At 33.9% G+C, this 13,663-nt stretch overlaps 1 protein-coding gene across 2 annotated transcripts; it reads right to left on the reverse strand.

The window, feature by feature from the left end:
• Positions 1-4,032: 4,032 nt before the first annotated feature.
• On the reverse strand, positions 4,033-11,121 carry LOC132303199 (DNA replication licensing factor MCM6). 2 transcript variants are annotated; one of them, XM_059800366.1, is made up of 18 exons: positions 10,900-11,121; positions 10,637-10,789; positions 10,362-10,487; positions 10,069-10,231; positions 9,761-9,954; positions 9,458-9,647; positions 9,247-9,321; positions 8,266-8,495; positions 8,055-8,169; positions 6,494-6,568; positions 6,243-6,383; positions 5,894-6,097; positions 5,626-5,787; positions 5,486-5,541; positions 5,257-5,402; positions 5,024-5,164; positions 4,588-4,718; positions 4,033-4,497 (listed from the first exon to the last, which is right to left on the reverse strand). In XM_059800366.1, exons 1-18 carry the CDS (start codon positions 10,977-10,979, stop codon positions 4,354-4,356), a joined length of 2,526 nt encoding a protein of 841 aa, XP_059656349.1. In that variant the 5' UTR covers positions 10,980-11,121; the 3' UTR covers positions 4,033-4,353. The 2 variants fall into 2 exon arrangements, with proteins under 2 accessions (XP_059656349.1, XP_059656358.1); XM_059800375.1 differs by having other exon boundaries at positions 5,024-5,149; positions 10,900-11,119.
• Positions 11,122-13,663: the final 2,542 nt, after the last annotated feature.

Raw genomic sequence — 13,663 nt, forward strand, 5'->3', positions numbered from 1 at the left:
CATCATTGATTATGAGAAAGTCAGAAGTGCCAACAAACATTAGCTATCTCTGCTGCATCTAATGCCAGACAATTCTCATGCATACCTCTAGGGCAAAGTAACAAACAACCTTTTCTTTTGTTTTTTTAATTTTTAAATTTTATATTTAATTTTATATTTGTAAATATTGAATTTATACTGGTCAAAGACATATACCTGACACAGTAAAATGACCTTTGTGTGTGATCAGTGAGGGCTTTTTGAGTGTTTTCAACATCAGAAGCACCATATAGCCCACATGACAACAATTGGTGCAGTACAGTTCCTTTAATATGTTCTCTGTTATGGTCACTAGAAGCTGTTCTATTTTTTATTTGGAAAAATCTGCATTTCTAAATTCTTGATCCAAATTGAAATAAACAGCTAGGTTGCATTGAATGTTACAGCTAACTACTGTTTTGTTTGACAAATTAATGTAGTTTTTCTTATTTTGGAATTCGATGACACTTTGGTGTTTTCATAACGACTAATAGAGAGTTAATCGATGCTTATTCTCTTTGCTATTTTTTTGCCGGGAAAAAAAATTCAAAGTCTATATGGAGTCTTAGACTCATATTGTTAATGGGTTCAGGACCTTGGGTTAAGGAGTTCTGAACTAGCTAGCCCAAATTAGAACTCACCCATACCCAACCATGGAGTGACTGTGTGTGTGTGTGTGTTTTTTTTTTTATTCAGGAAATTGAATTTAGGAGTCTTGACTTGGTACAATAGTAAAACCTTGATTGGACAATGCATAAGAATGCATGTTTGAGTAGTGCAAAATAATGCCAACAATTATATTTGTATCCGTATTCTTTCCCGAAAAATTTTCATTATCAACATTATTTATAAACCATGTTAGGTTACATAAAATTAGTGTCTTAGTACTTAAATTAAAATAAAATAATTAATAGGCCAGTGGCCTAACGGTATTAGCCTCTTACCTCTCAAAGGGAGGTTAGGAGTTCAAATCTCAGAAAAGACACATGTGTGTGAGTATCAATTAAAAAAAAAAATTTAAATAAAATAAAATAAATATATTAAGAATTTAAATTAAAGAGAACAAGCTAAGTTAAGTTCGGGATTACGAACCCTTTATTAAAGGAATGAGCTGAGTTAAGCTTGAAACTACGAGGCCCCTTATTAAAGGGGAGAGCTAAGGGAAGTTAGGAAGGACTGCCTCTTCTTAAAGGAGGGGTACTCGAATGAGTATGCACATGAGTCAGTTGCATAATATGACCTTAGAAAAGATAAGGAAAACTATTTACTATACATTATATTGCAGCACCTAGTTGTTGTTACCTAAACCATTATACCAAAAAAATTTAAATAAATAATGATAATGAGTTACAATGAGATAAGAATAACTAGATGAAGAATATGATTGAAGGAGTCTCAGACTTGAACACACCTAATATCTCTTAACGGAAATGTGCCAAATAAACTCCTGTAAAAAAAAAAAAAAAAAAAATCAGGCAACTGAAAACATACGACAAAATTAAATTTAAAGTCGTTCAAGTAACTAACTTATTGATTCGAATTTTGAATTATGCATTAACACTTTAACATTGAACCCAATGAAATCTTTTATATAGAAAAGATTCAAATATTAGTTGGATTGATACATTAGAGGTTCATTAATAATGATGATTCGCAAAATTTAATAATAACATGATGTGTTAACCTTTTACGCCCCACTAAGCCTAAGAATCAGTCAAAATGTTAATTTTTTTTACAAGTAATATGATACTTTTCTTTTTTTATTAATTATTATTAAAATAAAATGATTACATATTCAAAATTATTGAATATTGAGGCTTATAAGGATAAGACTGTGGAGCTGGTATTTGGAGGTGAGTCAAAAGGAGTGACGATCAAATGCCATGAAACTCGATTGCATTTTCCCCCCTATCCAAACAAAACACAACAAAACAGAACCAACAAAAGAAAGCAGATTATATATATATATATATATATATATATATATATATATATTTTTTTTTTTTTTTTTGTGCGTGCTCTCGTGATTAGAGCATTTTTTAAGATTTTTGAATCTAACTAAAAGTTGTATTGTCTTTTAGATATTGAATATGAATTGTATTTGAAAAAAAAAAAAAATGAATTGTTGCGTAGCGTATTACTACTCCCTACGAATCAGTCGAACTTCATTTATTAGGCTAATAATGTATACGTGAAATGTACTTCATCCAATCAATGTTGTTGTATATGTTACTGTATATTTTCGTCTTTGTTAATAATATATATATATATATATATATATATAGGTTTCAATTATACAAAATATTTTTCTTTGACATTTTGAGGCTGATGGGGTTTCAATCCCTATTTATGGGGTCATGGGTGTGACCAAACACATATTGTCCCAACCTGATAAGATGGCGTCTTTCAAATTCGTCTTTGTGTGCCAATTACTTCATTTTATATTTTAATTACTTTAATTATTTTATATAAAGCAATATATACATACATATATATAGAGAGAGAGAGAGAGAGTGACGTAGTTTAGCGTTTGAGTGGAAGACTCTTTCTGATAATGACCAATTGATTAGTCCCTTCAGCCATTCTGAAAAAGAAAAGTGGATTAGCATCTCCAACAACTTTCATCATCCAATTAATGACCCAACTATGAAATTTATATATATATATAGATTAGCAAAATACGTATGTATCCTAATCTAAGTTATAAGAGAGTAATCTGATTTTTTTTTTTTTTTTTTTTTTTTTTTTTTAAAAAAAAAAAAACTTGTCAAACGCTGTGACAATCATTTATTGTGCTTATTGTTCTTCGATCCTAATATTAAATTGAATTGTTAAACTACCGCTACATCCTTGTGATGTTGAAATATGTTACCATTCGACCTGGGTTGATCCATTAAGGTAGAGAGACTTGTTTGTGGGCTTTGAATTGAGGTTTCTTTTTCTTTTCTTTTCTTTTTCATTTATTTTCTCTTTCTCTTGATTAGTAGTGGCACCATATTTAAAAAACAAAATGCTATAAATAATAATAAATAAATAAACAATATAAATACGAAAAATCATAACAAGCTGATCGTCATTTCTCAAGTGGTGAGTCTTGTCACTTATTTGAGAGAATCAACCAACTCTCATATAATAGTAAATCTCTCGAGTGGTGAGTTTTGTCACTTATTTGAGAGAGTCAGTACAAGCTGAATCGACTTGTATAGTATTATTCATATAAAACAAGTTAAATCAATTTATGGAGATGCTCATATGGTAAAATAATACTTGTATAACAAGTTTATTCAATATTTCGATCATAACATGTTTATTCAATATCTTGGTCAAGTTATATGAAGTTAGCCTCCAGCATAAGGGTTGAGGTTTCTAAAACTCTAATTAAGAAAGAACAAAAACTTCTCCAGCATAAGCTTTTAGTTTGATACCATTCTTTTCCCCTTAATAGGTTGGGACTTGAACCAGAAATTGCCCACCCCATTTACATCCATGTAGCTCTTGGTGGCAAATATATATCTATATATATTTGGACAAAAACAAAATTCGACCTCCCGGAGGAGAGATCAATGGTTCAAGTCCGGGTAGGAGCATGGTGTGTGTGTGAATCTGTAAGGAACAAAAAAATGCATCCTGAATAAGATTATAATTCCAACTTCAGCAAGAATCATTTCACTGAAAATATTCATGTAAGAGAAGAAATGTAAATGAGTTCGGAGTAAGAAATGACTCCTAACTCACCATAGAAATCTAAGCAGTGAAATGAAATGAAATGAAAGGAGTTGCAAAGGATGCACAGTTCAGTACACCATACACTCCCTAATGTTTTACTAGTTTCACCATGCAATCAATGTACACGCTAATTCGGCAAAAATATTTTGAAGATTATTCTGGTAGAAGATGACTCTCATGATCAATAATGAACCAGAGAAAAATAATAAGAGAGAGCAATATTTCAAAGACATCACTCTTTTCGCTTAGATCTTGTTGCCTAGGCTGTTTGGTAATAAATCAAAACACTTTGTACCAAATAAACTTCTTTGACCAATTTAAACTTATAATGGGGATTAATTTACAATGAAACAATAATGTGCAAAATGGAATTTATAAAAGCACCACATAGAAATTTTACAATCATAAATTATACCAATTTGCGTTCCAAAGTCTGCCTCTTTCTAAGTAGGTCATCGAACCAGTTGTCATGATCTACAACACTGAAAAACGAAGCTGTACGCACTAAACACTAATAAAACAGCTTCTGTTTGAAATTATATTGAGCTCGCAGTGAGACTTTAAGCCAAGGATGAGGATTTGGGTTTTCTGGTTAGAAGCATTACCAAATCAATCTATGACATAATTAGGCGCCACAGCTAAAATCCTGTCATTTCTGGATGATGATGAAGTCTGCATTGCATTTTCACCCTCTGCTGCTGCTTGCCTACCATCATCCACGACAATCAGATGGCCTTCCCTTCGTATCAAGCTCTGTATTACAAGGCATTTGTGATAAAATAATTCAAGCCATTGATAAATTCCATATATTTTTGTTAAAGTGCCACGTAAATATATATTTACCTCTATAATAGCTTTTATTTTTGAAACCTCAGCTGCTGCCTCCTCCATGGAACTGTAGGTGTTTTTCTCATTCTGCTGAGCCACGTACCACTGTATCAAATCCCTCTGCCTCATTCCAGCCAGCCCAGTCCCTATAAACATCAAGAAACCCCAAGGCATTTCATGATGACAAATTTTGGTGATTAAAAATGATACAAGTCTATAAGGTTTACTGACTTTGCACAAATTATGGATTCAGGACCGGGCATCTGGGGTCTAAAATCCTTATTTTAAGACTTGGGAACATAAACTAAATCTTGTAGGAAGTAAATCCATGCTTTAGTAACTCTGACACAGTTTCCAGAGGAAACAAGTACTTGAGGTTTATTACATCTCAAATAGTTTTCCTGCCTCCGTATATGAGAGCATGGATGATAAAAAGGAGCAGATGTTTTACCTTCTTGCATTAAAGTTTCTTCATGTTGTCTAATTCGCATGACAAGGGCTTGAGTTACCCTCTGGAAATATTCATCACTTATCACAAGTTTCTTTCCTTGTCGGTTTGTAGGCCCTTCTCCATTTTCTGCAAGATGATAGTCTGATTAAGATAGATTTACTTGTCCACCTTTGAGAATGTCAACTCACCCACCGAAAAAAAAGGAGGAGGTAATATTGGTAATACAGTCCCACCTGCATCCCCAGAAGCTGGGTCCGAGGCAGCACCACTTGGCTGAGCCTCAGCTTGACCAGATTCATTGTTTCCATCATCACCACCATCACCACTGTTGCGATTCACTTCTTGAAACTCAGATAGATCTATCTCACTGGACTCCACACTGCATGGCAAAAGAAATTACCCATCACATAATGAATCATTGTGTGCGAGAGAGATAGTTGACATAGTCAATGATTTCCTTGCCTGATTATAGATGTTTTTAACAGTCTCACGGCAATGCGTACATGGCGTGGGTGCACCTATAAATTAAAGACATACTCAACTTGAGCATAAATAGACATAACAATGTCAAGATGCAATTCAAGGTTTGGTAACTAGAGCACCTGAACTTCCAGATGACTTCGAGCAATGGCCTCTGAGAGCCTGATCAATGCCTCCAGTTGCCTAACTGTCATGCGGTAAGCAACTCTACTCCCAGGAGTAGTATCACCTCTGCGAAGGGAAACGTAAGAATCCACCAACAGTTTTCTGGCTTCTGAGGTTAGCTGCATTAACATTTAAACGGTCAAAAGAAGTGAATGGGTATGATATGAACTTTCTATGCGAAAAATAGCATCTACACATAGAAAGATTAAACAGCAAGGTGCAAACCTTTGGTTTCAGAGTCTTTGCATATGCAATGTAACGCTTCAATTGTGCAGTACTGAAAGTAGGAGCAAGAGCATCTTCACGCTTTTGATGAACTCTCACAATGTGGTGTGCAATGTGGTAATCCGTATTGTCATCTGGGTCATCGATCATAACATATACCAGATCAAACCTTGAAAGGATAGCAGGAGGAAGAGCCACATTGTACTGTAGAAAAATATCACAGTAGTCAATATACATATGAAGAACCTAATTGATGGTCAATAATGGCTTGACTGTAGGTAGACTAACTCATGCACATCTTAAATTCACTACACACAATTCATATTAGGCACAAGTATAATATTGTCACCTTTAGTGGTTTAGACTTATCATAGCGCCCCCCAGTGGGATTGGCTGCAGCTAAAATTGAAGTTCGAGCATTCAGCGTCGCTTGTATTCCTGCTTTTGTGATGCTAATAGTCTGCTGTTCCATTGCTTCATGAATTGCAACCTTCATATTAATTTCCATATCAGACATCAGTAGTTGCCACGTGTAACATGCAAGGGGGGAGCTGAAAAGGACAAAATACAAAAGGAAAGATTGCTTAGAATGGATGGTACCTGATCTCTGATGTCCATCTTATCAAATTCATCAATACAACATATGCCATTGTCAGCAAGCATTAGTGCGCCAGCCTGAAAACATTCAAACATCATTCATCAGAAGACATGGAAAACAAGTAGTAATATTCTGAAGAGATTAGGGTGCTAATTATGAAATATCGAAGGAGAAGCTTTTTTCGTTTGTCATTCCCATATCAACTCTTTCATTTGAACAAGGGATTTTAATTAAATTTAATGATAATATTTCTACCACGTTTGATGGATTTAAATCATTTTTACGTACGAAAATCATGATTTCTCTCCTTGTCTACAGAGTGTGCAGCAAGTACGGTTGACTTATTTATTTGCTCATTTTTTATTCTACGTAAGAAACATGACAGATCTAAGCGTAAAATGGTCTGCCTCTTTTTCCAGTGGGTTTGAGCTAAAAAACTATACTCTGATGCGCATCTTTGATTGCTAACATGTGCCATTTCCGTAATGTCTTCTAAATCCTTTTCCCTTAACATCAATCCTAGGCAACTGCTGCTTTTTTGTTTGATTTGGAGCCCTGGGGGTGCTTTTATTTTCTTAATTACACTTGTGGGTGTAAATTAACACATAGTTGTCCTGATAGAATGACTTTGGTTTGACAAACATCATTGATGACAGTCCAAATGTGTAGTGATGATAAAATGTACTTTCACACTGCTTGGAATGCCTTTATTAGAAGTAATTACTTTGCAGAACAAAAATAAAAAATATTAGATGACAACCGCCAAAGCAAGTTTTGTAGTTGTGATGGAAGGGGAAGGTATTAGAAGTATCTTTAACCCCACAAAACATAAAATTGATAAAATGGAAAATGAGAAGTTTAGATTTATTACTCGATAATAATTACTTCTTCAATTACAAATAGGTCTTGTGTTCAACTGTTGGGGCATCAAACATCCATCCTGGGCCTACCCAATACCCATGATTTCAGGGTGATTCCGTGTATCCAACGGGAATAGTCCTGCCCACAAAGGGGGTGGGGACACCTCCACTATCACAGCCAAAAAAAAAAAAAGGACAGTCCCATACATTTGGGCTCAGCTACATATATCTGTTTCACCATTCAGCTGTCATAAACAGTTTAGATTTGTCTAATATGTTTGATCTTTTAATAAAAAGTTAGCTTTAGTATTTTGCATAGATTAGTTTTTTTTTTGTAGTCAGTTGATCTTCACTGAAATTTCCCTGCCTCAACTTATTTTATGATTTATTTTTTTTTTTTTGATAAGTAACTTATTTTATGATTTTGAAGGACTGTCAATGATAATGGAACTGAATTTGAAGAACCTAAGGGTCAAAATAAATAGAACTTTTGACTCATGCAAACTTGGGGCAACAACTCATATAAACTACCAGAGAGGAAAAAAAGTTCTTCTGTCATTTCCAAAGTGGAAGGCAATTTTAATTGGAAGATGGGAAACAAACAGTTTATTGTCCATTAGAAGGTGCAATATATGTCCCCCAATTACAAAAACTAAACAAAATTAGAGAGTCTGAACAAAGTGCAACATAAATAGAATGTTACCTCAATACAGAACTCCCCAGTTTCTGGTTCTTTTGCCACTGTTGCAGTTAACCCAGCAGCAGAGGTGGATTTTCCAGATGTGTAGACAGATCTCGAAACTAGACTTGTAGCATACCTGTGAGGTAGATAGAACAACATGACTTGAGAGCTTAATTTGTTAAATAAAGAGGGAGAACTATTTATAAAAATAAAAAATGAAAAGCAAGCATACTTGAGGAACTGAGATTTAGCACAGCTGGGATCCCCGACGATACAGACATTAATGTCCCCTCTCAAGTTGATGCCTTCATGAGTGAACTTATGAACTCCACCCAAAAGCATAAGCAGAATGGCTCGCTTGATATCTTGGTGACCAAAAATAGTTGGTGCAAGGCTGTCTACTAGCTTATTGAAAAAGTCAGGAGTATTCCTCATTCGTTGGACTTCTTCTAGCTCTTCCGCCTGCTCCGGGGAAAAATGAAAAAGAAAAAAAGAACTGAGGATTACTGGAGTTCACCATATGTCTGTACAGAAATAACTAATTCAGTACAACAAAGTTAAAACTGCAAAATGGACACAGAGATCATCTCAGAGGCCTAACAGGCATTTGAACAAGTGAACGTCATTTTATAGCAACAATGAAATATTCTAGACTGAACTAGGATGCTAGAAGCTACCAAGACTGCCAAGAGAAAAAGTCACGATCACTTTAAAGTTGAAACCATTGACATCACCATTCAATAATATGGATATATAAGCTCTAGACAGCTGACAAAGACTACAAGTTGTATGCCTGTAATTAATTATTTAAGAACTGCCCCATCTTCTCTTCGGTTTTTTTTTTATAAGTAATCTTCCCTTCGGTTTTCGCTGATGGGTTTGGTAAGGTACGAGAATTTAAGAAATACAGCCTTGAGATTTTATAATTGTTAACAACCATCCACTTCAAAAGCTTAAGCTATTAGAGAGAGTGTAACTTTAATATTTAAATCCTTCAACAATAATCACATTACCCCAATTTAACAGCATAACAGCTCAAAAAAATGATCAGTAAATCATAAACTTCTTGTAAGATGGATGACTTGAATGTATGGTTCTATAAAATTAAGCAAGAAGGATCTCTAAATTATGACGAGCCAATGTGCACAATTAGTCTCAAAAACGGAAAGTTCATACATAACAATTGACATAAATAGTGAGTGAAAGAACCAACCGTGAACTGCTGGTTGTCATCTTCATCAGTATCCTTTCTATTTCTAATGTCAGTTTCCCTTCTGCCATCACATACCTGATTAAAGGGGCATTTACATTACAAATCAAGAAAAAAGAAAAAAAAAAAAAAAGAAAAAAAGAAGAAGAAAGGACTCCCGTCAAGTAAATGTAACCCGCGTGATTACTAAGTAACAAACCAATCAATCACCAACCTGTACCGAATTGGCAATAAAGGCAAGGCGGTAGGAGAGATCTCTCACTCCCAATGCTCGAAGACCCCTGACACCTTCTTGCCCACCAGTGGCATTCTTAGAAGAATCTCGACGGCTTTCAGCTCTCTCCCCTGGAGAGGCCAATGCCATTATGTCTGGTATCACAACCACGGTGCCAGTGAAAACAACCCTGCAATGAAAAAGCAGCAGAAAAATAAGGGGTCGAATTATAACAGTTAGACAGAAATAATTGTGGGTTCAAAATCTAAAATTCATTGACAATAGGTATATGGAGCAGCTTACGTGTCGCCAGCCCTGGCCATTTCCACAATGTCATGGCGTAGAATGACATCTAATGATCTGGGAATTGAGCCAGCAGGTATCTCTTTGGAAGTTTCTTGCATCCTAACTCTCTGCCAATCTGCAAATTTGCTCTCTTGTCGAAGCAACACAAAACTTGATTTCTTTGAACACATTGCATTCATGCAGATTATGGGCTGCGATGTTTAGGCAGAACACACAAGAACAATCGCATCAAAGCAATGATTTAATCCATGTTGTTGAAAGCACTGAAGTGCACAAAATGAAGTGTTATGAGAAAGACTAACAACCTCAGTGTACTTGAACTGCTGTTCAACATTCTTGATGACCGTTGCGCATTCCAAGCACTTGAATGTCCCCTGGAGTAACTCCGGTCGAACCTCACTGGTTCGAGTGACCACTCCGGTCACAGCAACCAGTTTCCCAATTTCAGCAGTAGTCAAATCCCTCAATCTGCCCATTTTTTGGGTTGGGGAAAACATAATTAAGAACAATTACATTAGATAAAAACGGTAATAATGAAAATTTTGAGCTTTTTTAAAGTAAAAGCTCACGTTTTTTCTCATTATACCAATATATATACCTCTTTATTAAAGGGAGATTGTAGAAGGCAACATTGATGTCCTTATTAGGGTTATCATCTGTAATGAATGTTGGCTTCTGTTCCATTACAAATCTCTTACAAGCATTCTTCAGAAACGGTTCAAACCTAAAACCCATTACAGTTTTCAGATAAATAAATTAAAAAAAAAAAAAAAAAAAACAATAATAATGAACTCCTAGATACAAATTTAGGGATTAGGGTTTGGTTCTGATTTATGGTTAAATTGTAAAAAAAAAAAAAAAAAAACTGTAAACCTGAGATATTCCTCAGAAATGGCCTTTTGGAGGACATCATTGAAGCGCATGACGTGAGAGAAGTCGATGAACATGGTGTTGGATTCATTGGGCTTCATTGCTTCTATCTCCGATTCATAAAAGGGCTCTCTCGAATTCTGATCCAATCTAAAGCTGAACGATCGATACATATGAATAATACATCAGACATATTCATACACATACACACAAATAAGTAAATGAATTGGAATGAGAAGAAGGAAAAATTAAAAAATAAAAGCAACCTCTTGAGGAATTCCAAGAAAATGTTCTCGACTCGAACTGCTTTCTCGTCGACGAAGAATCCGCCACCGAAAGTGTCCATTTCCGCCGGCCGAAAAACTGACAACCTGATTCAGATCTTTGATTCGCCTCTCTGTAAGAATTGATGGAACTTCGCGCCGTTGCTTTGAGTCGCACTGTGGAGTTTGGCGGGAAGATAAGAAGAGCAACCGACGAATTCCCGCCAAAAAGAGAATCTCGGGGCTCCACTCTAACGTGCGCTGTTAGGTCATTTGTCCTTAACGTGTTCGCCCGCACACTCATGGGCCGGGCCCAAACTTTTGTCCTGTGGTCATTGAAGATGAAGGTCTAATCTTAAACAACGAATGTAAAAATGGGCACGAAGTTGGGTGGGCGGCCCAAATTGCCAACATCATATATATATATTGTAGAGAGAGGCCCATAGCTAAGCTATAAAATTCACACACGCACATTGTTTTTGGGCTTACTAGCAAAAATTGAAGAGTAATGGATTGGTATATTAAGAGATTTTTCTCTTTTGGGCAACGCTATTTGTTGCGATATGGGACTGTCACAACATTTTAAAAGGTTACGAACTTATAACGCATCATCACTTGTGATAGGATCAGAAAGGAGAGGGACTAAGGGCATAGTAGTATTGGCAGAGATTCATAAAGTAAGTTATTGAAGTCTCGCTTTTGAACTGCACTCCTAATTTGTAAGTACGTGTGTTGTGAGGCCGATACACGAGCTCTAACGGTCCGTTTGATTAAATATAAATTTTTTATACAAAATGAAAGTAAAAGAAAAAAAAATCAAATTTTCATCGTGTATTTAGTTAGTAAGAAATTTTTTCAAATAAGTTGTGAAAAAATATTATTTTATGAGTTTGGAAAGGATGAAAGTGAAAATAAAGTAATTGTAATTCCCAAAACTATCCTTTTAATTATAAGATTACTTTTATACTCTTTTGAGACACTATTATATTTCATGAATTATGAACAAAATTAAATTTTCAAATTCAAAGATGAGATGAAACAATGAACACTGTAATATTTGTCTTCTGATGTTTAATAATTAGATATATGTGATTATAGATGCAAGTTTAATTAATAAAATATATATATATATACTCATATATATATATATATATATATATATATGACTCTAAATCATTATTAATTATTAAGAAAAAAATACAATCAAAATTTAATTTTGTATACACATATAAAACTATATATAATTAAATTAGTACTAAGCAATTTACAAAAGAAAGAAAACTCACTTGTTAGAGAAGCTTGTGGAGAAGGTGAAGGAGGGTGACATTGATATAATAGAAAACTAAGATATGAATGCACCGCACTATTTTCACGGGAAAGTAAAATTTCTATGTTTTATGTCAAAAAAAATTAAGTAATTACAAGAAAATTACTTTTCTGAAAATTTTATCATTTATGCTACCAAACTCTTAACAAATTTAAATATTTTATTCTTTTACTTTCTATTTACTTTATGCTAACCAAACTAATTATAAGAGGAAAAAAATAAAAATAAAGAAAGGACTCTGAGTGTCCGTTGTCGCAATAAATATAATTTCCCTTCTGTTTCTGTGACGCTAATCAAACAATGAAGAGGTTTTAAAGATCAGGGAATTTGTGCATATCCCAAATTGTATACAATAGCATAAAAGTTACATGTGTGTGATTAAACTTGTATCAACAAATAAATCACCTTTTTAGAAAATGGAACATTTTTATTAATATTCCATTTTTCTTAATAATAGAAATCGACGAAGTGACTTCACTCCAGGGGGGAATGAATGTGTAAATATATACTACTTGTACTAGCATGGAATTGTTGTAATTGAATTAGGAAAGTTAATTCAAACTTTAGTCTATTTTTCGAAAACATATCTCCTAACCTAACTGATTTTAGGCTCTAGCATGATATTGATTTCCTAAAATTAGGAATGTTAGTTCGAACTTCATATTATTATTACTATTACTATCATTTCCAATTGAAAGGCGCGAATTATGTGTTTCCAAAACTAACATGGGTAATTACACTTTATTTTATCTGTATCTAACATGAAAATGCGCTATTTTCTTGGATCGTAAAATAATTAAGACTATTGCCTAAGGCCTCATTCAAAAAAGACCCCACTCAAAGTCCAGTTGCATTATTTATCACTTATGTAAATTTATTATAATATGTTAATTGCATGTTTATTAATTACCAAATATTTTCTACCACTCCCATTGTCCCACACAAGTTGATTTAATTAATAAATACAAGACTAAGGTTTCGTTTGTTTGAATGTAAAATATTTTTTTATTATTTTTTGGTATTTGATTGTAGTAAAATATTTACGAAAGAAAAATATATTAAAATTTAATAAAAATAATTTATACATCAATTTTTGATAAGTTCGTTTGAAAAAAAAAATATTTTACTTAAAAAATAAAAATATTTTATAAAAAAAAATATTTTATCCAAATTGAAGAATAATAGGATAAATGGACACGTGAAAAAAAGTAAAAAAAGAAACATACTTACCAAAAGAAGAAGAAAGACACGTGTAAGATACCAAACTGAACTATATATAATCAATAAAGTCCTCTCTCTTGTCCAGTTTCTGTGACCTACGAGGCTACGAGTAGATCTTGTAATAGACTCTCACGAGGACCATGTCTCTCTTAATTAGGACTAACATCTTTTTATCATGAATTCTGGGAGCCTACTTCAGTGAAAAATAAATAAAAAAAA

Source organism: Cornus florida, unplaced genomic scaffold (genome assembly GCF_030987335.1).
Source record: "Cornus florida cultivar Cherokee Brave unplaced genomic scaffold, ASM3098733v1 CherokeeBrave_3.0.0_Hap2_Chr01, whole genome shotgun sequence".
Lineage (NCBI taxonomy): Eukaryota > Viridiplantae > Streptophyta > Magnoliopsida > Cornales > Cornaceae > Cornus > Cornus florida.